Source organism: Agelaius tricolor, unplaced genomic scaffold (genome assembly GCF_023055355.1).
Source record: "Agelaius tricolor isolate 1412-34295 unplaced genomic scaffold, bAgeTri1.0.p SCAF_11, whole genome shotgun sequence".
NCBI lineage: Eukaryota > Metazoa > Chordata > Aves > Passeriformes > Icteridae > Agelaius > Agelaius tricolor.
The window spans coordinates 27,801,803-27,826,357 of NW_027269271.1; the positions used below are offsets into that span (position 1 = coordinate 27,801,803).

Here is a 24,555-nt window from a genome sequence, read left to right on the forward strand (position 1 = left end):
GGCCCCGCCCCCTCGGGGACGCGCGGGCGGAGCGGAGCCGCGGCCGGAGCCGCCGGAGCGGGGGCGGCCTGAGGGCGGGGGGGGACGCGGCAGCCACCGCCGCCATGGAGGCGAAACCGGCGGACCCGCTGCTCTGCGACAGCCTCATCCTCTGGGTGAGTGGCGCGGGGGTTCTGCCGCCTCTGGGGACCCACGAGGGCAGCGAGGAGGCGCCAGCGGTGGGGGTTTTTCCCTCCATCCATCCCCCCGTCCCTCCGGCCACCCCTCCCTCGGTCCCCGCCCGCGGAGCAGGAGCTGCGGGTGGGTCGGGCACGGCCGCGGCAGCGGGGCTGCCTGGGACGCGCTGCTCACAGCCAGCAAATGTTCCCGCGGCACCCTCGAGGTGTGGATGTGGCGGTCGGAATATCCCGTGGGCCCAAGTGCGGCTCTCCAGCGGTGGCTTCAGTGTGGAAACTGCTCGGCAATTAACACTATTAATAAATAAATGGAATTAATTTGAATTGACAGGCGTAGAAACCTCAGAGTATTTTCATACCGGCTGGTTAAAGCGTTTATTAGTCAGGCACGCCACACCTGGGTGTGTGATGTTACCTGTGCCAGAGGCACCTGTTTGGAACTGCGGAATTATTTAGGTCGGAAAAGACTTTTAGGTCACCGAGTACAAACATATTTGTTAAATTCACCAGTTACTCTTTCTTCCTCTTTATCTTTCTCTCCAAGCTTCTTCTGTGACCTTCTCTGTAACTCTGGTTTTGCAGGTGCAGTAATTTCGGTGACAGGGAGCTCTATGAAATAGAACTTCAGCATGAAATCTTGGCAGGGAAGGTCACAGTTACCTGTGTGAAGGGTTTCTCTAGAAATAGCAGGAGTTTTGCCTCTGAAGTGTAAATCATGGAGAGAAGGGAGTGTTTTAGAGGCATTGTAGAAATCCAGGAATGAAACTGGTAAAAGTAACAGGAGCAGCAGCCTGAGTAAGTGTTCTTGATTTCTGCATGGCAGTACAGAAGTGTTGATGAGTTCAAGTTTGTAATAAATCACTGATAAACAATTTCTTCCTTTTCTTTTTCCTCCTTCCATTTTCCTTTTAGTGACACTGTATTCTTCCAAGGTTTTGTTGCTCTCTAGAATTTTGGTGGCCTTATGTTGGATATCTTTTGTTATTTAATCTTTCTCTTTTTTGGGGCTCTTTAACTTTGTATTTTCCCCTCAGTAGTCAGGTGAGAATACCTCCATCGTGATTCAATGGCAAAAAAAAAATCACTGCAATCCTGAACTCTTTCACAAAAATCCTGTTAGCAGTGCTGAATTCTTTTATTTTTCACAATTCCTGCTTTAAATATTGCTATCCTAATTGTCATTTTTGGGATGCTCACAGCTGTAATCACATCATGAATCTTAATGGAACCTTAACTGGCCTTAAAGTGAGCAATTGTGTCAGTGTAAGGGAAGACCCAACCCTGTGTTCGGGTTTTCTGTACAGCACTCAGAAGCTGCATGTTTTTAGATTTAGCACCCTATTTCTCAGGCCTAGTTTGCAACTTAGAAACTGATTCTTAACACTTGGATGTGTTTGAAACATCCTTTCACAATTTGAACTTCAGTGTGAATAATAGGGAGAAAAGTGATGTGAGGAGAGGGGGATGGAGTGCTCTGTGTTTGGAGAGAAAAGGGTTCTGTAACTCTCTGCTTCTAATGGTTTCTCAGTTTATTTACTCATTAATATAGCAAACAGATGCTTATGATTCTCTGCATTTTGCTGCCAGATCTGGCATTTTCCTAATTTTATTTTACCAAATGCGATATTAGAAAACATGTTGGGTCCAGAGAAGAAAGAGAGGATTCAAATAAAAATGTTTCCTGTTGTTTCTCTAGCCCAGGTGTCACTGAATTTTACGTTCTGAGGATTTTACAGGAAAAACATAAAGCAGCTAAACCGAATTATAGGGGTAATGTTTATGAGTATCCATGAAAAATTGACTTAGGTAATACCTGCTATGGTGGAACTCACAAGCTGCAGCAGAAACAATTTTCTAAGTTAGTTATTTTTTCTCTGTGTAGAGGAAAAGTTAATTGGATGTTTTTCAGTGCTGTACTGCCTTAGCCCCCAAAGCAGGGTCTGGAGGTATGGCTACATCTTAAATTGGAAGCATTTTCCGCTATAAATGCACTGCTTGGCCCTGGCACCACTGGTAGTGTTCATTCTGTCCAGTGACTGACTTATTCTATTAATATACTTGGTTTCAGCATGGGAATGTTTATTTTTATTTTAAAATCTCTTTGATTACTCTGTAAAACCTCTGTGCCTTGTGTGTATAATCTGGGTGTGAAATGGAGTAACTCATTGTTGGGGAAGCTGAGGGCACACCTTCCCAGGTGGATGGGCTGATTTCTGCTGGGCACTCTTTATTTACACTCATGTTTCATCTGCAAATGTTTGGTGGTAGAGCTACAAAATTAACTTTTCAGATGTATATTGGGAGCATTACAGCTCTGTGTCTGAGAGAAGAACTTAGAGCAGCAAGTGGCAGAGTGCATTTGGGGTGGGATTCACAAAAAGGTTTTCAGCGTGAGTAGCAGCCTATCCTTGGAGTTATATTTAGTAAAACTGAAAAAAAATGAGGGAAGAAAGAGCATTGCTGCAGTCCTGAAGTCTGTGGCTTCTTTTTCCAGCCTCCTCCCCACGCCTGCCACTTATATTAGTTTTGCAAGAGCAGTAAAAATCCATTTTGATGAAATGATTGGGCTGGCATGAGGTTTGGAGAACCCATAATTAATATTTCTACTCTCTTATTATTTCTAGGTCCTCATGCAACTTTTAAATACATAGAGAAACCTAGACTGTCAGTTCTGCTTTTTACTTAATTTTAATTAGCTGTTTCTATTCTGGGAGATCATGCATAAAGCAGTGTTGCATTTCAGGGTTTTCTAAGGCCTTGTTTGTCTGCCCTAACAGGCTCAGGTGAAAGGGTTGCAGCTGTGCATGGCAATTTCCTTGCTTTATGAGGGCCATGTGCAGGTGGCAGCACCACAACATTGTGCCATAAAACTCTGTATTTGGGAAGCCCAGCCTGGAGTGTAAACTTGCATGCCTGTGCTTGTGCTGAGGCTGCTGGAGTAGTAGAAGCCAGTGCTGTCAGGCATGGCAGCTTTGGGCTGTGCTGTTCCACTTAATCTTTTATGTAACCTACGAGGGATTACTGACTTCTCACTTCCTGTAAGACAGGATTTAAACCCACTTTTTAAATTAAAAAAAAATCCCCTTGCTCTGCCTATTTTTCTCTTGGCTTGATTGGATTCTTCTTCAAGGAAGAAAACAAGTATTCAGAATTATGGTCACTCTTTATAAACACAGAGTGGACAAAAACTGTCTCAGATTCTCCCAGCTGAAAGCTGCTTTTTCATCACTCTGGTCCCAGTAGCTCCATTTCCCAAACACAAGGTCATTTTTTACCAGGAGTTCTGAAGAAGCTTGTGCTGCACAGGATGTTTGGGAAAGCCCTCTTGCAGAGGGACAGGTAATTTAGGACATTGTAAGTGCAAAGAGTTTAAGAAGTCAGTTTCTGCAGTGGACAGGGCTTATAAGGATTCATACTTGCTCCCATTTATTCTGTCTTTTAGTAGTACTAATAATAAACTTTCTGTTTTGTTTATTGTGGTAAAGAAGGTTCTTATTTTCCTGAGTAACTGTGATGAACTCACCTGTGTATGGAAATGGCTCTCTCATCCAGAATAATTAGTTCTGAGTTGATTGTCTTTGGAAGATTAAAATATTACAATTCTAAATATGCAGCTAATTCTGTCACAATGTTGTCTATAAGCTTGGGGATAGTTTGAAAAACATCCCACAATATTTAAAACAGAGAAACATTTTAACATTGAGGTAATCCCATCCTATTCCTGTTACTAAGTTCTTGTAGTAAAAGACTGGAATTTTTTTCCCCTATTAACTTTCTGATAACCTTATTGTGATGATGTTTTTTTGTTTAGGTAGTTATGTCCACAACTGAGCACTACAACATAACTCAAAGGCTGGATAAATATGACTTTAGTCTCCCAAGTTATCTTTACATAATCTGCTTTGCAAGAGAAGGCCTAGGATGAAAAAACAGAGTGTGGGTGTTCCTACCAACTTTTTAAGCCACCAGTCATAACAGTCACAACTTGACAAAATTGGGTTGGCTTCAAGTCTGTGTGGTTCAAAAAGGATTTCAAGCAAGACATCTTGCTACATGGTTGTGCTTGAAAGGGGAGAAGGAAGATAGCAGCTAATTTATTGTTTGCTGAGCTAAACCCCAGTGTTTTTCCCTGTTTTAGCTCCAGACATTCAATACAGCTGCACCCTGCAGGGATGTCCAGGACTTGACTAACGGGGTTGCCATGGCTCAGGTGCTTCACCAAATGTAAGTTGATTCTTCAGCTGGAGGAAGAGGGATTCAATTGCCTGAGGTTTTTGTGTTTGACAGACATAGTTGCTTTTAAAGTAGGCAGAAATTCAGAGTGGACAGTTTAAATCAGAAGATAGGTTATGCCTTTGTATTGCTGTTGGGGGATGATATAATGGCTGATTCATGACATGGTGGAAAAGGTGGTGAGAAGATGTACAAATACTGCAGTGTTAAATTCATACTTGGGGATAACTGGGCAAGGATGACATTATCTTCTCCACTTTTCCCATCAGCACTATTTCCTTGCTTCAGGCAATGTGTTCCCTTTTGGAATGAGAAACTAAAGATTCAAAGGCATGGCTTTGTGTTCTTTTCTTCCTGAGGTTGCTCAATTTATTTAGATTTAAGTTCTAGGTTTTAAATGACAACTTACTATTCGTGTGGAAGACAAGAACTGTAAAACTTCAATTGCAATTAATAGGAATTATTTTGCTTTTGAATAGCTGTTTTATTGATGTGATGAAGATTGGTAGTCTGAGTGATACACTAGTTTTGAAATTTGCATAGAGGGTTGTAATGCAAGTCTTGTTTTGAAATAGTATCATACAACAAGTCATCACTGCAATTTTATTGTTATTGTTGGCCCAGGTAATTGAAGGGAAGTCTGCATTACCACCTCAGGTTCAAAGTATCATTTTGTAATTACTAAGAAATTATTTCAACACCATCACAATCCACCCCCCCACCCCACCCCTCACCCCCAAAAAAATGAGTTCAGAAACCCTCCTATCTGTCTGTAAAGATTTTAAATGTACTTTTTAAAGACAGCTCACCCTTTTTCTGGACCTGGCAAAAATTGATTTAGGGTTTGCTGAGGGGTTGCTTCCTATGTGTTTGGGGTATTAGGCAGCCACATGCTTTGGGCAGACTTGCTATCACCAAGCTGGTTCTTGTGCAAGTGGGGATAATGATTGTCCTTTATTAGGTGCTTTGAGACCAGTGAATAAACAGTGCACTGTCAAAGTTAAATATTGTTAAATATGCTGTGATTGTGCTGCTTGGCAGCTGAGCGTGTGTAACCCCTCCCTCAGCAATTTATCCTTGTTTATGCTGGCAAACTGAATCCCCTTCTGCCCAGGGCAACCAGAGACATACAAAATATACAAAATGCCAGTAGTTTAAAGGGTTTCCTTAACACGTGCCTTTGACAAATTGGAGTGAACATTAGTTAATCCAGCCTACAGAAATAGGTACCAAACATAATATCAGCACTAATCAAAAAAAAGCTCATTATGGTTACTTTATCAGGTATAAAAATTCAGCATGACAAAGGCCTCCACATCCCTGTGCTCCATCCATAGCTGGCTCAGGCACACAGAGAAATCCTCCCAGCCCTGGAATGTGCCTTAATGCAGCCAGCAGCATGGAAATCTCCTGTGATATAAGTTTACATTGCAATTTCCAGGAATTCATGCCTTGTTAGACACTGGAGTTCAGCATCAGATGATTTAAGTGCTGGGAATTTGCTGTCTTATTTATTTTATTTAAGTCTGTGCTCATTGATTAATCATTTCATTTTATTTCAGAGATGTTGCCTGGTTTGATGCATCTTGGCTCAGTCGCATCAAAGAAGATGTTGGTGACAACTGGAGAATAAAGGTATTTAAAACTGAAGATAATGCAGTTTGTGGGGTTGGATGTTGTGCCTGTTCTGAGATCTGGCAGTCCAAAACCTAGAGAATTAAGCTCAAGCTTTTCAAGGATATTTTAAATGAGCTTGAATTGTCTGTTTAAGAGCCTTCCAGCATTGCTGGATGGGGATTTTCTGCTGTGATATTTCTCTTCCTATGTCCTTTCATAGCACTGCCTTGTAACCAATTTTATTAGAAATTATTATTTGATTTAATGAGAAGCAACATTTTTAATAAAATTATAACCTTGTCTTTCATGTACAACAACTAGTCCAGTAATTTGAAGAAGATACTGCAAGGAATTATGGACTACTATCATGAGGTATGGAAAAAACAATTTACTGTTGTTGTTCTCATCATTAAACACAATGATTATTGCTCCCCTTGACTTAGCCAAGTAGAAAAAAAGCTGTAATTTGTTCTGAGGACCTTTTAGGCAGCAGATGTATGATAATTATCTATTAAGTGGGAGGTCTGAGTGAATATGAAATTAATTTGAGCAGGTGTGTTTTAGATGAGGCTCTTGGAGTATGAACTGGGAGCCATGTCTCTGCCCAGGTGGATGCTGAAAGGACTGAGCTGCAGAATCCTGTTGACTTTTGTGTGTGTGTTCATGTTTGCTCTTGTCTAGAGAAGTTTTAATCCTTTTGTACACAGCAGAACAGACTCAGCAACCCCAGTGTAGGTTTTATGATATTCAGTGGGAAGCTGGGAGCCAAGGTAGGAATCCTCCTGGACAGTATTAGTTTGTTCTGTCTTATGCAGGGATGAGTACAGTAGCCATAAAAGGCTGCTGTATTTTAAGTTTTAAAAAATTGCTGAATTTTGTATTGATGTGATTACAGTTATGTAATGGGTATGGTTTAGAAAAACTTGCCAGATGTTGTTGTGGCTTCCTGGTCCTGCTGGGCTGAGCTGTGACACCAAGAGCCAGGCCCTGATGTGCTGCCAGTTCTGAGGATCTCTGGCAGGCCCAGAAGCAGAACTTCTTTAAGGTTATGAGAAGCTTTTTGAAGGATTTGGAAGCAACTCCATCTGGAAGTGTTATTAATTCCTTTTTCTATTATGTTGGTGAAATAAATGAATTCTCTCATATATGAGAACTGTCCCCATAACTTTTACTATTGTCACTTTTTCTTGTAGAAGTGCTCAGAACTAAACCTGATAACAAACTTCTAGGGCATTTTCTCTGGCTAGCTCATTGAGCCCAGATTTCCTACATGATACCAGATTTTCATGTTGTACAAAAGTGAGAGTCTACTTTTTCTTATAATATTAAATTTTTTTTTCAGTTCCTGGGTCAGCAGATTGCAGAAGAGCTTATTCCAGACTTGACCCGGATATCTGAGAATTCAGATCCCACTGAACTGGGCAGGCTCCTGCAGCTTATTTTGGGTTGTGCAGTCAACTGTGAGAAGAAACAAGGTAGGCACTACCTTAACCTGCTCAGCAAACAGCAGATTGCTTCAGGTGATAGTTAAGGTGGAAAAGATGTAGAAACTTCTCTTTCTTATCCATCAACATTGTTAATTTGCTGAATTGCTGATCTGAAGCTGGAGTTCACTTAAAAGCAGAAATTCCCTGGGAAATGTCTGTGAATAAAACTCAAAACTTTGTTCAGAGTAGGTTTAAAAATAGAGTCTGAAATGTGTATGGTTTATTCATATTGTTAAAATATGTACCAAGACCTATTCAAATGCAAATATAGCAAAATTAAATTAAGTCCTTAAATTAGAAACTGCTTCTCTGCCTGCAGAGGCTCAAGACTGAGTTGGTTGTTTTCTCTCTCGTTACCAGAACTAATCCTCCATGCTCTATTGGCATCTCTCCTTAGGCAGAGTTTAGATTTGTCCAGTTAAGAGTTTATAATCTTTTGTGCTTATCTGCCATATTACTGGAAAATAATGATGGTGGTTAATGGTACTTCTCTGTATAAAGAGACCACTACTTGTTTTGAGGGAGCTTTATGGATTATAGATTTTTCTGGATCTTTCAGCAAACACAGTTTATCATTTTACTCAAACCATTGAGGTGACCATTGTCATGAGTCACTGCAAATCCTTTTTCACAGAGCACATACAGAATATCATGACCCTTGAGGAGTCTGTTCAGCACGTTGTCATGACAGCCATTCAAGAGGTAGGTAACAGTTCATATCCTGATGCTGTCAGTTGAATAGTCCAAAAACCTTTTTGTTGACCTTTTGAGAATTTTTTCATCCAAGCAAAGGTCAGGGAGGAGTATAAGTACTTTCTGAAATTATTTGGGAGGTTTGGGACCAAGAGACCTTAAATCCCAGCCAAAAGGTTTTGGTTTTAGACTGGTGGTGCCCAAACACACAACAAATGCTTAAAGTTTTTTTGTTCCACACAAGAAATGTATACAGTTGCCAACCACTGATTATACTGGAGTTGGATTCTGAAATTGTCTCCAGTGCTGTAGTCTTGGTCCCAGAGTTAAGCTGATTGTGTTTGTGAGGTTGCATTGTTCTGACAGACCATTCCAGACTGTGACTTAGAAGCTTGCAGCTGCATCTCTTCTATTTCTGTCACGGTGTGCTCCTCCTCCTGTCTTAATTTGTTCTTGGTTGGATCATCTTAGTGATCCAGCTCACAGCTTAGCTCTGCAGTCACTGGCTTCTGAGAGCTTCAGGACTGTGAAGCAGAGTGTGGAGAGAGGCAAAAACTAAACTCTGATTGTGAAGAGAAGGTGGTGTGTAATTGCACCCTCATCAAGGTAACAGTGGAGTTGGTAATAAGCTTTAAAACTTAGATTTAAATTGTCTGTATAGTCTTTAAAGTTGTACTTGTCCTGTTGGTAGAAATAAATCCATAAAGCTTGTGTTTGTTGTCTTCTGACTAAGTAAACTTTCTAGAAGAAGGTCTAGAAATAATTCAGTAATTTCTGAGAGGATTAAAGCCCTTTAATTGTTGGTAAATACACACTGTACATCTTTGTATCTGAGAAGTAATGTTCTCTTTGTTTGTTTAGTGGCAATTAATGGGACACAAAGAAATGTGAAAACTGTTAAATCAGTGGAGTGAAATCCTGTCTTCTGGTTCATTCCAGTTTGACTGACTAGGGGCTGGCAATACCTTCAACACATCACACATTCATCCAATACAATGTTACTGCAACCTTGATTAATTTTGAGAGGAGGGAGGTAAAAAAATCATCTTAGTGTAGATCTGTTAAAATCTTTTACCAGCCATGAGATGAGGAGGAGCATTATTAATCTGTTTTGGTATATTGAAGGGATGCAATAACAATGGAAAATACAGTTGGTACTCAGTAGACAGTGAACTCACAGATCTGCAACCTCTAATTTAACCTTTTTTCCTGTGGCCTCTCTCTGTAGCTCATGAGCAAGGAGGTAACAAGTGCTTCTCCATGTGATGCATCAAGTGAAGTGGAACTGCAGGTAATTGCCTGATCTGTGTTGCTATTGTAGATCAAGCCTGAACTGTAAGTTGGTATCTGGCCATCCCTTAAATGAAGAAATGCTGGTTTTCAGTGCTAATAAACTGAAAATTTCAGTGTTATTCTATAGCTTCTTTAAAAACCCACAGTGACTACATGGGGTGAAACTGGTCAGTGCAAACCTACATTGCAGGGAGGGGTAGGGGTGCACCATCAGCATTGTCAGGCTGAGTACTTCAGGTTATTTTAAAGGGGTTGTGTAAATTCCTGATAATCTGAACACTACAAGGTGTTGCACATAAAATGAACTTTTCTTTAAAGGCATATGAAAATGGTGGCAGCACGTTCCTGTGTTTTGTTATGCCTTTAGTCTAAGTTGTTGTGTTTCAGTAATTTAATTTCTAAGTGTGATAATCAGGCAGGTGAAATGAGCAGGGATTCTGATCTAGCAATGTGTGCACCCAACAGCCAACTTAAACAATGGGTGTAGGCAATTGAGGCATTTTAGAAGCTGTAACTGAGTACTTTGAATATGGGCCATAGTGATTGACTGCCTTGTTTTTGAAAGCTTAAAAAAGCCTTGGAAGACCTTCAGGAAGCACGAGCAGAAAAAGAGGAATTGGCACAAAGATGTCAAGAGCTGGATTTGCAGGTAAGAAACAGTCAGTTGTAGGTTTCTTTAATATGTAGTGGTGCTGCTATTAAGATGCAGAAATTTTTAAGGGCAAAGTGCATTTTGCATTTAAATTTTTGTGAGAATTTGTAGCTGCTTGTGGGGGAAAAGAAATTATTCTGGGATCCAAAATGCAATTACTGGAAAGAGTTTTCTGATGGAAGTGTAAGCTGAGGCCCTGTGCCAGCTTATCTCAAAGGTTCTTTGTCTCAGGTTAATGTTTACCATTAGTAGCAGGTAGTATTAAACCAACCTTATCATGGTTTTAAAAATTGCCCTTTTCATTCTTATTCCTCTAGTCTTTTGTACTGTGTCCAAAAAATCCAGTTCATGTCCTAAACAGTAATTACATTTAATCATAGGAAAATCATGCTGTTTCAATAGGAGTTGATGAAGGACAAAAATTTGTAATTCATCTAAAACTTGCTAACTTTTTCTCATACACAATTGCAACATGGAGGAGATTTCAGGATAAAAATAATGAAAACTAATAGATCCTTGCTGACATTTTCAAACAACACTAATAATAGGCCTATTTTTATTTTTAATGGATATAGCAGTTAATCAAGTCACTCTTGAGAGAAAGGAAAGAGGACTTCATGACAATAAAGAGAAATTTGCATTTCAATCAACACTTTAAAGAAAAAAATCACTTATTAGCCCATCTCTTATGGCACTATAATCTGAAAATAGAAAGAGTTTTATCTGGGAAGGCAATTCATGTCAGATTTGGCTCTGCACAAAGAGAACATTGGGGTGGCATCTTCTTGTAGGAGCCAGAGGGCTGTACTGGCTGTGAGAGCCTCTGGAAATGAGCACCCACAAAAGCAGAGGCCACTTTTGCATTTCTTGCTGACAAAGACAACTGTAAAAGCAGAATACTTGTGTCTAAAGCAGCTCAGAGCTCCTTGCCATGCCCAGGAAGCTACTGCTATAACTGAGTTGATATTTAATTTTCTTTTTTTCTTGAGGCAGTTGTAAGGCTTCCTAGTGAAAGCAGGGATGTAAAAATGCTTGTGAGAAGAATCTGCAGGAGAAGTCCCAGGTGTTCTCCTGTTCTCCCTGGCTTTTCTTCCAGAATTCTCTATTAATTAATCATAGGTAATGCAGAGCCAGTTGTTCATAACATGGCATGGGACAGGTGAAAGGTGTTCAAGGGAAAGATACTGAATATAAACTGATGAGTTAATGACAACACAGCTCTGTAATACTGTGATGTGTCTTTAAAACCTCTCTTCATAATTTCTGTTGACTTTGACACCACTTCTGCTACATTGAAATAATTAAAAAAGAAGAGAAAGCTACCAGAAAGCAACTGAGAAAAGATGTAAAACTTGCTCTGAGTTGTGTATCATAGTATCATCTTTAGGGTTTTTTTAAGTCTGAGATGAGTGATGTTTCAGGTTATTCTGAAAGTCCAAATGTTGTGCATGCTTAAGGAGTGGCTGATCCTTGAACAGGAGGCTGAGCAAGGCTCAGATGTGCTCCCTACTCACAGGGTGTTTGTGTGCATGTAAATAGTAAATGACATCTGGTACATAAAAAGGAGTGAATCTAGAAAGCCAGCACCTCAGGAAGTGGCAGATTAGTTACTCTGACTTTTACATCTGTTTGCCTGATAGTTTTTTAAATTGTGATCACAAACAAATTGTTTCTTAATATTGCATACTGTAGATTATATCTGTTTAATAATGTCATCATGATGTTTTATTTTATTTTCTTTATTTGAAGCCGTAATATTGACTTGACGCTTCTCATTTAAACTAATTCTTAATAAATTCACTTGTAAGGTCTCAGTCTTCCTTGATATTTTCCAAGAGTATAAGAAAGGTAGGTTTACTTTATAATTCAGGAAAACATAACCCAAACAACCACATTGTCCCTGTTTCAGTGCAGTCGACTAACACATGCTGCGTGCTCCTATGTTCGACAGGACGTTAAAATTAACACAGCAGCTTTCACTAGACAAACTTGAAAGGTTCTATCCTCTTAATCCTCGTGGCTGTGAGGCTGGCTGCTGTCAGTGCAGTGCTGTAGCCCCTGTGCTTAGCTGTGACACCGGGTAGCCGTGTGTGTGCTGCCAGGGTTGCATGCTCCCCAGGCTGGCCAGGCTGTCCGTGCGTGTGCGCTTCGGCCCACCCCGCTTCCCTCAGCCATCCCCGCTCAGCACGGCAGCCTGGGCTGCTGGCCATGCCCTGCTGCTTCTGGTTGTCAACTACAGGCAAGGTGGACACTTGTTGCAGCAGCACTCGGAGTTTTTTGTACGGCGTCCATGGTGTTTTTAATGGAAGTAGCAGTTTCTCTCCATATCACTTTGTCTGCCTTTTTACCGTGGTTTCAGTTACAGAAATTCGTCTTTTTATTTAGAGGGACTTTTCCTTTAGTGCTTCATAACTGTCATACACTAAAGCATCTGTATGCTCCAGTGTGCTCTGTAAACTACATTCTAAAACTTCTAAACGCTCAGCCTTTTTCATAAACTAATTTGGTGATGTATTGCTGTCTTGCTTCAGTTCTTTGGACAGGTCTCTCAGTGTTCATGCTGTTTTATCTGTGCTAGGTGGCTGCCCTCCAGGATGAGAAAAACAGCTTGATGTCAGAAAATGAGATTATGAATGACAGACTAGAGCAATTAGACGACTCTCTTGATGATCCAAATACCATGGTTGCAAAAAAGTATTTTAGTGCACAGTTGCAGCTGGAACAATTGCAAGAAGAAAACTTCAGGTATGAAATTATTTTCCCCCAAAATCTCTCACTTGTCTAATGCACTCTGCAAATTTCTGGTACTCTTTGAGGCTTTTCCATCTCAATTTTTTTTGCATTAAAAGCTGTCTAGTGCTGTCTAAGCATATTTTAAAGGCAATCCTTACATTTAAAAAGAAAAAGAATCTGTTACTTGTTGTATAAAGTATCAGTTTATCGTTGGAATACCCCTCTAATACTTAAAAAAAGGAAAGAATGTGATGGAAGGCAAAAAAATGAGTGCTGATTTGTGTGTCAACAAATCAAAAGCTAAACTCCCCAACGCCACCATGTCTCTCTACTGAACTGATTTATTTCTTTCTTTGGTCTCTCTCTGTGATCCATATTGGGAAACAAAATCACTTTTCATGTGATTCCTTGATACTGATGTGATTAATTTGCAGTGTGCAATGCATTATGATTTAACAGGTAGACAACAAAATGTTCCATGTTTATTGTAACATTTTCCCTGCTACTTAAATCTGTAGTTTTCCTTGTATCTTGTTTCTTTTTAGTAATTCTAGTACTAAAGAAACTGTGCAATAGTGATGAGTTCCTAACAAAAGTACTGGTTTTGATCTGGTAGGCTTGAAGCTGCAAAAGATGATTATCGTGTCCATTGTGAAGATCTGGAAAAGCAATTGATTGAGCTGCAACATAGAAACAATGAACTGACCTCTCTGGCAGAAGAATCAAGAGCCTTGAAAGATGAAAATGACATTCTTAGGTATGTAGCAGAGAGAGCTTCACACACACACATTAGGATTTAATGGCTAAATCCAAGGATTTGTATTTAAGGATAGGATTTATTTGAGGTGTTATTTCTGCAGATCTTACCTGAATGAGCTCTTTGGCTAAGCAGAGGTGAAGTGCAGCCTTTCAGGGAGAGGCTCCATTGTTTGACAAGGATGACACATGGAATTTGTCTGTGGAGCAGAATTAATGACTACAGAACTCAAGCTTCTTTGTATGGGACAGAAAGTGGAAGTTCTCATGTACAAAAGCATATGTACAGCTAGAATTTTAACCTAACTTCTGGTGTCAGCATTCTAGGCCAGATTTAGGTTAGTGAGATCATTAGCAAAATGAAGATGAAACACACAGTAACTTCCATGAGAATTTAATGTAACATTCCAGCTTGTGTAAACTGTATTAAATACCAGACCACCCAAGAAATATCCAAAATAAATTGTATTGTGAAAGCGGATCTGCTATTCATAAAATAATATGAATAAAACATGGAAAGAAAAGTGGTTTCAGGTGTTTAACTTAGTGGTTCTTAAATAACATCTGAAACAAATCCTAGCTGTAGATTTTTTCCATTATTTTCTTGTACCAGCTTCTGGCGAGAGATGAATGCAGATAATAAACACAAATATTAAAATTAATTTTAAAAGTATGGTCCCAAAGTTTTCTTACCATGTAGATTTTTTTAGTGATCAGCTGACAGTTCTTGGGTGTATCTGCCAGTGATCATTCTCACAGAGCAGTTATGTTCTAATTCTGGTTAATCCCCCAGGGAGATCATACCAGGTACCAGTATTTTGAGGTGACTGTGTAGCACAGGATGCTGTGGTGCCACAGAATTCCTCAGGGATATTTGACCCACTAACCCTTGCTCATATTTCTGGCATGTGACTGTCAGTCTCACTTGAAGGCTGGCTGATTTCAGTTTTTACAAGCAAGTTTGTGTCAATTATACATTTAAAAATAAAGCGGTGAAACGTAACTGCTGCTAAGCGTGTCACATCTCTCTTTGAAAACAGAGTGTCAGCAGGGTTTGTGTTTTGTAACATTTCCTTGTGGTTGCTGTTGATACCTCCAGGGCCACTGCAGACAAGGCAAGCAAGCTGGAGTCGACAGTGGAAGTGTATCGGAAGAAGCTGCAGGACCTGAATGATTTCCGCAGGCAGGTGAAGTCCCTGCAGGAGACCAACATGATGTACATGCACAACACCGTCAGTCTGGAGGACGAGCTCAGGAAAGCCAACGCAGCACGGGCCCAGCTGGAAACCTACAAGAAGCAGGTAGTGCTGCACTTGTGTTTGAAAGGTTCCTTTTTCCCCAGCTAGCTGGGAACACCTTAACAGCCCTGCATTGTCCTTCTGGAATTTCTGAGTTGTGATACCCTGTGGTTCCCTTGTGGGCTTTTCCCTGTTTGTTAAACTTGCAAGCTTAACTGTAGTTGCCCTCTCAGCTGATGTGAGAGTCCATAGTCTGCAGGCTTTTCTTCTTCACTCTGACTGAGGTAATTTGTGTGCCTGGGAGAGGTTGTTCAGCTGTTACTGAGATCATTTGTATGGAATCATAGAATGGTTTGGCTTGGAAGGTGACCTTGAAGATGATCTCATTCCACTGCCATGGGCAGAGACACCTTCCACTGTCCCAGATTGCTCCAATCCCCATCCAGCCTGAGCTTGAACACTTCCAGGGATGGGACACCCACAACTTCCCTTTGAAATCTGTGCCAGGGTCCCACCACCTCACAGTAAAAAATTTTTTCTTAATACCTGATTTAAACCTGTTCTCTTTCAATTTGAACCCATTCCCCCTGTCCTGTCACTATATTCTTATACTCTCATATTCTTACCATTCTTCGTGAAAATTACAAGTTTTATTTTAATTTCAGTAGGAATTAAGAAAGAGTTAAATAAAAAAGAAAAAAATCAATATAACCCCCCAAAACACAGAGGCCCCCATCCCATCTCTGCTGCCTTAAGCTTGAGGAACCAACTGTTTTATTTTGGCTGAATTGGGCAGGAAGGATTGTTTTAATGTAGCTTTTTAAAGTAGCCTCTTGCAACATTCCTGTGCTAAATAATGCTTTTATGAAAAGGTCCAGGAGCTTCATAACAAACTGTCTGAAGAATCCAAAAGAGCTGATAAGCTGGCATTTGAAATTAAGCGACTCGAAGAAAAATATGAAGCTTTAATGAAAGAAAAAGAGGTAAGTCCCTTTAAGAGTTTATTTGAGCACCTAAATCTCTCTCAGATCCTCTGCTTGAGGAGAACCTTCCTGGAAGTAAGGTCCATAAAAATGAAGCTTAGTGCCCTGTGTGTGTGCATTCACTTATAAAACAAAATATAGAACCATCAAATCATGAAGGTTGGGAAAGATCTCCAAGATCATCAAGACCAGCCTAAAATGTGCATGTGTCATTATTACTTCTGATTAATGTTATTTGGTGTTAGAAGTGGTGCAGCCTGACCTAATTCCATCTCAAATGTGTCTTGTTAGAGACTGATAGTGCAGTGTGATGCATTAAGAGAGACAAATGAGGAGCTCCGGTGTGCACAGATGCAGCAGGATCACCTGAGTCAAACAGGTACTGCTTTATCTTCAGAGACTCTTTTATTTGCTTTACAGGTTTCTTTAAGTGTGCTGAATTAAACCCCTCATGTGATTTCAGGTGAAAAAAGCCATGAGAATCTTGCTGCTGAAATTCTGCCAGTGGAATATAGGTGAGATCCAAAGGCTGAAGTTGTTTGGGATGTTCATAGGTGGGGCATGAAAATGTCTCTGTGAAAGTTCAGTGTTTACATCAATGTGATTCTTTATCCCACACCTTGCTTTGCCACCACATAGTGTTAATAATTATTTCCCCATACTAAAATTACTTTGCTTTTTTTCTTAAAACCATATCAGATTGCTGTGTATCAATTTGGGTTTGGAGTGACAATTTAAAACTCTGCTCATATATCTTAAAGTTTTCAAACATTTTAAGTTACCTTTTAATAACAAATTGCTTTGTTACCCCAATTACATCATTAAGTACAACTTGCCTGGCTCACTTTAATGTTGGGGGAGCGAACAGGACTGTTTCTTCCTCCTCTTAGTCACCTTCTTAATTAACAGTGACTTTTTTTTGTTTTTGCTTTAGGGAAATGTTCATTCGGCTGCAGCATGAAAATAAGATGCTCCTGCTGAAACAGGAGGGATCAGAAAATGAACGGATTGCTGAGCTCCAGGAAGAGCTGGAGCAGAAGCACCGGACAGTGAACGAGCTGGAAACTGAGAAAAGGTGATGGGGCAAACTGCACCTTCAAATACAGCAAAAATGATCTCTGGAGTCTTTAGGGTGACTTGTACATTACATCTGTAGTGCAGGAACCTTTTCTTTCACCAGAAATGAAGGATTATGAAGCAAGGAAGAAGGAAAGTGGTTTAAATGTGGTAGAGTTCTGTGTGTACCATACCCTGAAGGAAGTGCTGCTTACAGGACACTCTCCTTCAATCTGAATTATTCTTGGTAGACCAAGAATGGATGTGTCCTCTATTTCTAGAACTTCAGACTGTTAGACCATGGATTTTCTATCAATGAATGATAAAAAATTTTACTAGAACAGGAAAACTTTTGATAGTTACGTTTTCTCAAAACTTAATGTGACAATAGGAATTTCATTATAAAATGTTCAGTAAAGCTCTGTGTGTTTGTTTCAGCAGAAGTTCCAGTCACACTAAAAGCATTTGAAATCAGTTTATTTGTGGCTTAAGTCATGCTGGGTAGACCCTATGAAAAACTAATGAAACAGAAAAATCTGTCTGTGAACTATTTATTTAGATGGGCAATAACTGAGTTTTCTTCCTAAAAGGCTCAATGAGGAGCGTATTGGAGGATTACAGCAGCAGATTGAAGATCTGCAAAAGACTTTACAGGAGCAGGGATCCAAGACTGAAGGAGTAAGTGAAACATTTTGCCAGTTTTGTTCAAACTCCTCCAGCGTGTTATTTTTCAGTGTATCTGAGCAATACCTCCATATCAACTGCAGTTCAGTTGAAAAGCTCCTTGTGATTCCTTCTATGGAACTGTAACCCTTCTACTTTACTTCCAAAGTCTCTGGTTTTATCATACAATGGATTTATTTGCTTTGGCTTATTTAGTTGTGCTAAGTATTCTTGGCTGATTTGTAAGAGTCCTTGAATGTTGCATGGTATGAAATACTGAAATACAACTGAATTTTAACTCTCTCCTTTCACAGTCCAGCAACCTGAAGCAGAAATTGGCAGCACACATGTAAGTAAGGCACATACATCCACAATAGCTTATTTATACTAAATAGAGCACAGGAACTGCTTAAATCTTGGTAGAGATCTTGTTTTTCTAAGCCACTGATTTGAGAATTTGCATAGAGTTAAACATTGGTATCATAGTTTTGTTTTGTTTACTCTGACCATGATGATCTTGTAGTACCCGTACCACTTCACTGTCTCTTCATCACCACCAGCATTTTAACTGTTCTGATTCTATAACACACTGCTAAAACCATCACTCAAAGTGTATTCTACTCCTCTGAAATATTTCCAGTCCTTTCAGCAGATGTAATTCTTCCTAAGATGATGCTGGAGGGGCTTAATTGTCATTTTCCTAGTTTCAACTAAAGGAGGATCAACTCAGAATTGACAACTTTTATGATATTAATATTTCTATTCAAACCCTGAAGAAGTGCTAGAGCTTAAAATACTTATTTAAATACTTCTGTTGTGAAGTTTAAGCCTCCACCTGTTAAACCTGAAATTTTTTGTGAGCTTAATCCTTAGCCCAACTTTTCATTCCCAGGGAAAAGTTGAACGAGGTTCATGATGAGTTACAGAAGAAGGAGGCTGATCTGGCAGAGCTCCAGCCTGATGACAGTCAGAACCGTGAGTTGTTTTGTGGTGTGGGGTTTTTTTTGTATTTGTTTAATAAGACTCTGTTAAGTTTCTTCTGAAATGATTCCCATAGCCACTGGATTATGGGATAGTTGTCTGGATGAGGCTTTCTGCAGCAGCTTAGCTTTTAGTCTGAACTGGGGGGTCTGGAGGGGTTTTGTGTGTGGTGGTGGACAGGGAGAGGATCCTGGGGGGATGAGGTTTGTTGAACAGTGCTCTGCAAAATGGGATTTCAGGGTCAGGTGGGACAGCTGAAACAAAAATAAGAATTTAAACCTTCTAAACTTAAACTTCTAGCTTCTACATTGCTCTCTGTTTGAGGGATGGTGAAATTAAAAGAACACAGAAGCCCTGAAAGTAACCATGTCTGTTTTTATTTTGTGTGTCTTTGTTGATAATTTCTGTAAACAGCCCAAAAGATTGGAGAGCTGGAAGCCGCTTTACGAAAAAAAGATGAGGATATGAAAGCAATGGAAGAAAGATATAAAATGTACCTTGAAAAAGCAAGGAATGTGAGTGGCATGTTTCTGAGAATATGCATTCCTCCCTCATAAATTGTTAAACAGATTGAGTGTGTGTGTCCCCACCTCCCAATTAAAAGCAGTAGCTGAAAATTGCATTTTTAGTCAGATTGTTCAACTGCAGTCAATTAAGTTTGAGAGAATAAACAGGGTTTAGGCTGAGCATGAGGTGCAGTAAGGATTCCTTTGTACCTGTGGTCTCTTGTACACAGTAACAGCCTGACCAGTGCCCAGCCTGTTCTCACATTCCTCCTTTGAGCAGGTGAAATGCAGACCTGTTGAGAATCAAACTGACTTGCAATGCTCTTGTTTTGCCTTGTCCAGGTGATAAAAACCTTAGACCCCAAGCTAAATCCAGCATCAGCAGAAATTATGTTGCTCAGAAAACAGATACTGGAAAAAGACAAAAGAATTGAAGCACTAGAGGTAAAAATCTTACATATTTTTAAAAATAACTTTTAATATAATCTGTTTCTGATATTACTCATTCAAGATGTTGTTTCCTAGTAATTCAGTAAAATCTGCCTGGCTGAAATTCTGAAAGGATTGTTGACAATAGTCCAAACATCAGAAAAAATTGGGGAAATGCATTGAGTTTCACAGCAATATTGACAGGACAATTTGGAATAGTTTCCTGAGCAAATAGGAACTCCTCAGCATGATGCAGTGGGCTGATAGGCCTGACTGTAAATGCTGTGGCCTCACATTTCTTTTATGTATGAGTACAAGGGAAGTATATTATATAATAGCAATTAGCCAGTCACTGGAGGTACATTCTTTTCAGGTGAAAAATTACTAAATTATTTATAGGTTTTCTGATACACAGCAGACCTCTTGTGCACTTCCCCACACAAACCCTCAGAGTACATTTCCAAATTCTGTTTGTGTTTCTAACTACAGCTTGTGTAGTTTAGCCTCTTCTTAAAGCAGGCTGATAGTTATCTCTGTTTTTTATGGAAGTATCTTTGTTTATACTTCTAGGCTTTGTAGTTATTTGGTGTATTGAAGCATTTCTGCTGCCTGTGTTTATTTCACTCAGTGAACTGCAGCAAGTTTATGCAGATAAAATTTGTGGTTTAACTGAGATTTGTCCTTGCAGAATGAATACAAAATAGCCAAGCTACGTGACTATGAGGAAAAGCTGATTGTAACTGCATGGTACAACAAGGTGGGTCAAAAATCCACTTTTTGAAACATCTTTTGCTACACGTACCAGTTAAATCCTAGCTAACCTAAGAAACACAGCAGAAAAAATTCTGTGTGCATACTGAGAAAGCATGAGCAGGATGGGTAATTGTTCTCCTTCTGTTTTTGCTGTTGTTGAAGTTGTTGTTTAACTCTTGCAGAGCCTGAGCCTGCAGAAGCTGGGCATGGAGGCCAGGCTGGTGGGCAGCAGCGGCGGCTGCGGGGCCGGGCCCGGCCGCTCCTTCCTGGCGCAGCAGCGTCACGTCACCAACACCAGGAGGAACCTCACTGTTAAAGTACCAGGTGCAACTTCTGATTAAACACGAGGACATGAGGAAGACTCACATGCTAAAGTGTCCTTAAATGTTTTATACCTTTCCACTTTACCTACTTGATGAAAGAGGAGGTTGGAATGCTGGGCAGCTGCAAATGACAACATCAGAGCCTGTCAGGAAGGGATGAAGGTGATCAGCCAGAGGGTAGCATGTAGTTTTCCAAGTAGATTTAATAACTGCAGCATGTACAAGCACAACTTGAAAGATTTCTATTTGCCTTCAGATTATATTGTAAATATTAAATTTGGCACTATATATTTAAAACTTTATTTAAGTGGGTTTGGGCTAGAAAGTTGACTTTTATAATGGGAAGATGTTATGCAAAGGTGTACTTCAGGAAACTGGCAATATTGGGCATTTTTGCTGGGCTCTTCTGAAAACAGATCTAAAGGATTGGTAGCATCTTTTAAAAAAAGATTTTTTTAGAGTAGAAAGTACAATTTTAAAAGCAAGAAAGTACTTGCATTTATAGAAGAAAATAAAGGTGTGGTACCAGTTGTTATGTAATAGAAGACAGGATTTGTTTTATGAGAAGCAGAATTTCTCAGTTTATTTAAAAAACAAAGCAAAGGTTAAGTTGGTGCATATAGCACTGAGGAAAGCCTGTCTTTAAGATGTTGAATTCACTTAAGCCAAAAAAGCTTGTCTTTTCCTGGGTAAGAAAAAAGCTATTACAGTAACTCAAAAGTCTGGGCTATATTTTGAAAGTCTGGCATATTGGTATACTGCATTTATCTGCAGAAAGGGGATTAGGTGGGAAGGAGCCCCATTTATTTCAACCTATTTATACAAGCCTGTGCATGGAAATTGCATTTCCTCTTTTTTAAATGTAATTTCAAGTGGCTATTCTGAACTAACTGTGCTAGGCAGAGGAGTGAGAGATGGCTGTGGCAGTTACTGGCAGCAGAGGTTGTTTGTTGGCAGGGAGCAAAGTGCATAAGCTGTAATAGTTTGATTGAAGATTAAATGGGGTTGTTACCTGACATCTGTGTGCAGGAAGTTGCTGTCTTTCACAAAACTTGTGACTTTATTTCCCAAATGTCTAACTCTTGTTTTGAATTGTAATGTTAGGAAACCTGTTAATGTTTGTTCTTTGCAAATGGTCTAGAAAAAGTTCATTATACCAATAGTTAAATAAAATAAAATTGCAGCAGCCCTTAAAATGAAATTAATACACTTAAATTAAGTATTTGTGGGTGCTGTACCAGACCACCATCTCATATAAAATTCAGCTGCCTGTGAGAATGAAAACACACCTGTCTTACCATTAAGGCCATTTTTTATTTGAGAACAGGGTTCAGCTATACAGAATTTTAAAGTTTTGAATTGTGACATTTGGATAGTGTGTCATTTTGCCTGCCCTTCACTATAGCTTGTCCTTTGATTTCTTCCTTCCCCAACATCTTAAATCTTTAATTGGGCATTGCATGTCATGCCAGAGAAAAGGCAAGCATTCATTTTTGATACAACTTACTTAGGGTTGCTTCTTAGTTGTGGTGGTTGTTTTCCAGTGCTGTATGTATGAATAGGCATTCAACAGATTTCCTCCTTCACAAGGCATTGTTTAAAAGCCAGGCTCGTGCTCAGTGTGGCATGAGCCAGATATGTGGCTGTTGGAGAGTGTCTGTGGTGGTGTTCTTCAGGACTCTATGCTTCTTTGGACTACCTCGTGGGTTTTGAGGTCTTTTATTGCTGCAGTGGTGTTAGTGGAGTTGGTGTTGTTAAGGTACAGTTGCATATTTAATTTGCCAATGCTGTGGGTGGGAGGGAGGTGGTGGTGAGCAGTGGAGCAGGAGATTAAGGCTTAGCAAGATGCTTCCATTCCTAAAGTCTGGTATTTGGTGTGTCCTAGTGAAACGTGGAGCTGTTGCTGGTGGTGTTGAGTGGGTCTCTTAACCCTCGTTCTTTGCAGCATGGAAACTTTCATGGATGTCCTTCAAATACTCATGTAGTTGGTAGGCTTGATTTGTTGTACTTCTCCCAGTAGTGGAGCTGTGTCAGTCGTCTGTCAGGTGCTGAATAGTGACAAACTTGGAGCAAAATGTCTTTGACTTAACACTTCTCAAAACTGCAGACCCTGGGACCAAAAATAACTAAGAACCTCCCTATCATTTAATTGGAAGTTTGTCTTCTGACTAGTGATGGAAGAATTTAAGTCCTGATCTACAGGCAGGGATCAGCCTTTTTCAGGACACAGTTGTCCCCAGTAATCATGTTGGGGTTGCCAAAATGAATCTGGTTTTCAGGTATTGGATGAAATGTTGCTTATTTGGGGCTTTTCCAAACTGTTAGGAGTGAAGCCTGTGAATATCACTCAAGGGTTTCTTTGGGACTGAGAACCTGTTTAAAACAGCTTTTATACAACTAGTTAAACCTGGGTTCTGTCCTGTGAACGAGGAACTGATGTGTGGAAATAAATACTGGAGTATAAGCCATGGTGTTGTATTCACTTCAGCTCATCTGCTTGTGCAGGAAGGAGCATTAGGTCAGGATCATTTTAGTGTTTGCTTCCCCCATGTCAAAGCAAAAAGCTGCTAAAAGCACTGCTGTGTTACAGCTGAGCTGTGTCCAGCATGCAGCAGCAGAGCCCTGTCACTCCATGTCCTTTGATGCACCACAGCTGAGGCAGGAGGAACAGAGAGGCCCCTTGGCTCTCCTGAAAGGTGAATTTGTACCAGCACAGTTCATATGAGGTGAATATATGAGGTGAAAATAAATGAGGTGAAAAAATATGAGGTGTAACCACTGAACCCTGCTGAAGTTAAATGGCATTATTAGGAATTTAGCCAGTTTCCAGTAAAACGGGTAATGTAGATCCAAAGAAACAAAAACATATGTTCTGATTGACATATCATTTGTTAATTATTTTTTATATAAGATTAATTACTATGGAGGAGAAGTGTTTTATAGCAATAATACAAAATATGGGCTAGTAGGTTCTTTTACTCAAGATGGGTCAGGCAGCAGTTTTGAGAAGATTCTTTTGCAACAACCTTATTATATAGTGGTTTAAGAAATGTTCACTGAAAATAAATTTTCACCTGATTTTTTTGTTCATTAAAATATATATATATATGGGTATTCTATTTTCTATGATATACACTTACTTGGAAATAAGTAATATAAGCAATACTGATGTTCTATTTAGGTAGCCATAAATAGTTTAGAAATTAGAAAATGAAAACAATTGTTTAGGAGTTGGTAGTGTCTAGTACAATAATTTTCTTACTTGTTTCTTTTTCCCCTTCCCCTAAGTTAAGGTTTTCAGTGTATCGGTGTCTACATCTTCTGTTTAAAACAAATGTAAACACTGTGTTGCATAGAACTGGAAAAATTGCACTAATTTTTAAACTTTTGGTTTTATTTTTTTCTTTGGAAAAAATCCTTTTATATTCACATAAAGATTTTTAAAATGAATTCTTTGGTGTCTTTATTCCAAGCCATGTATTTATTGGTCCCTAGCTGGTGTTTCTGGGCAATGCACAAGCTGGTTCTGTATGTTGGTACATTTACACCACCTCAAATACCCTGTTCAGGACAGACAGGTATTGTAATGAGGGTATGGATGAGTTGTGCTGTTCTCCTCTGCTGTTTCCAGTTCTTTCATCCCACCCAAAGTTGGCTCCCTCTGCTCAGCCCAGACTGAGAGCTGGGCTAAGGGCCTTGTGAAGTGAAGGATTAAACCCCTCTGCAGATGGGCTGCAGAGTGACCTCAGTAATTATTGCTGCTGAGGAGGGTGAGGGTCTGGGCCTGTTCTCAGCCCCACCTGAGAGAACACAGAGCACAGGTACAGCTCTAAATCACTGTTCTTGCTTTTGTTGGGAAAACTGCCCCATCCAGCCTGCTCTGCAGGTGACTTATGTGCTCCATCCTTAGTCCCATTGCCAGCTCTCATTCCCTGAGCACTACCCCCTGCCCAGAACTGCTGTTGGTGAAGACTGGCAGCCTT

General features: G+C 39.9%; 1 protein-coding gene across 1 annotated transcript; it reads left to right on the forward strand.

Annotated features, from left to right (window-relative positions):
- On the forward strand, window positions 1-24,022 carry HOOK1 (hook microtubule tethering protein 1). The gene is made up of 22 exons (XM_071436843.1): window positions 1-155; window positions 4,315-4,400; window positions 5,972-6,044; window positions 6,348-6,398; window positions 7,369-7,501; window positions 8,148-8,215; window positions 9,435-9,497; window positions 10,065-10,148; window positions 12,730-12,896; window positions 13,501-13,641; window positions 14,740-14,941; window positions 15,751-15,861; window positions 16,153-16,240; window positions 16,325-16,376; window positions 16,796-16,936; window positions 17,508-17,595; window positions 17,895-17,929; window positions 18,473-18,555; window positions 18,976-19,076; window positions 19,410-19,511; window positions 20,185-20,253; window positions 20,432-24,022. Exons 1-22 carry the CDS (start codon window positions 105-107, stop codon window positions 20,588-20,590), a joined length of 2,148 nt encoding a protein of 715 aa, XP_071292944.1. The 5' UTR covers window positions 1-104; the 3' UTR covers window positions 20,591-24,022.
- Window positions 24,023-24,555: the final 533 nt, after the last annotated feature.

Coding starts and splice junctions, on each gene's coding strand:
- HOOK1 (XM_071436843.1), top strand. CDS start 105: ATGGAGGCGAAACCGGCGGACCCGCTGCTCTGCGACAGCCTCATCCTC. Junction 4,401..5,971: donor GCTCAGGTGCTTCACCAAAT/GTAAGTTGATTC, acceptor ATTTTATTTCAG/AGATGTTGCCTGGTTTGATG. Junction 13,642..14,739: donor GATGAAAATGACATTCTTAG/GTATGTAGCAGA, acceptor TGATACCTCCAG/GGCCACTGCAGACAAGGCAA.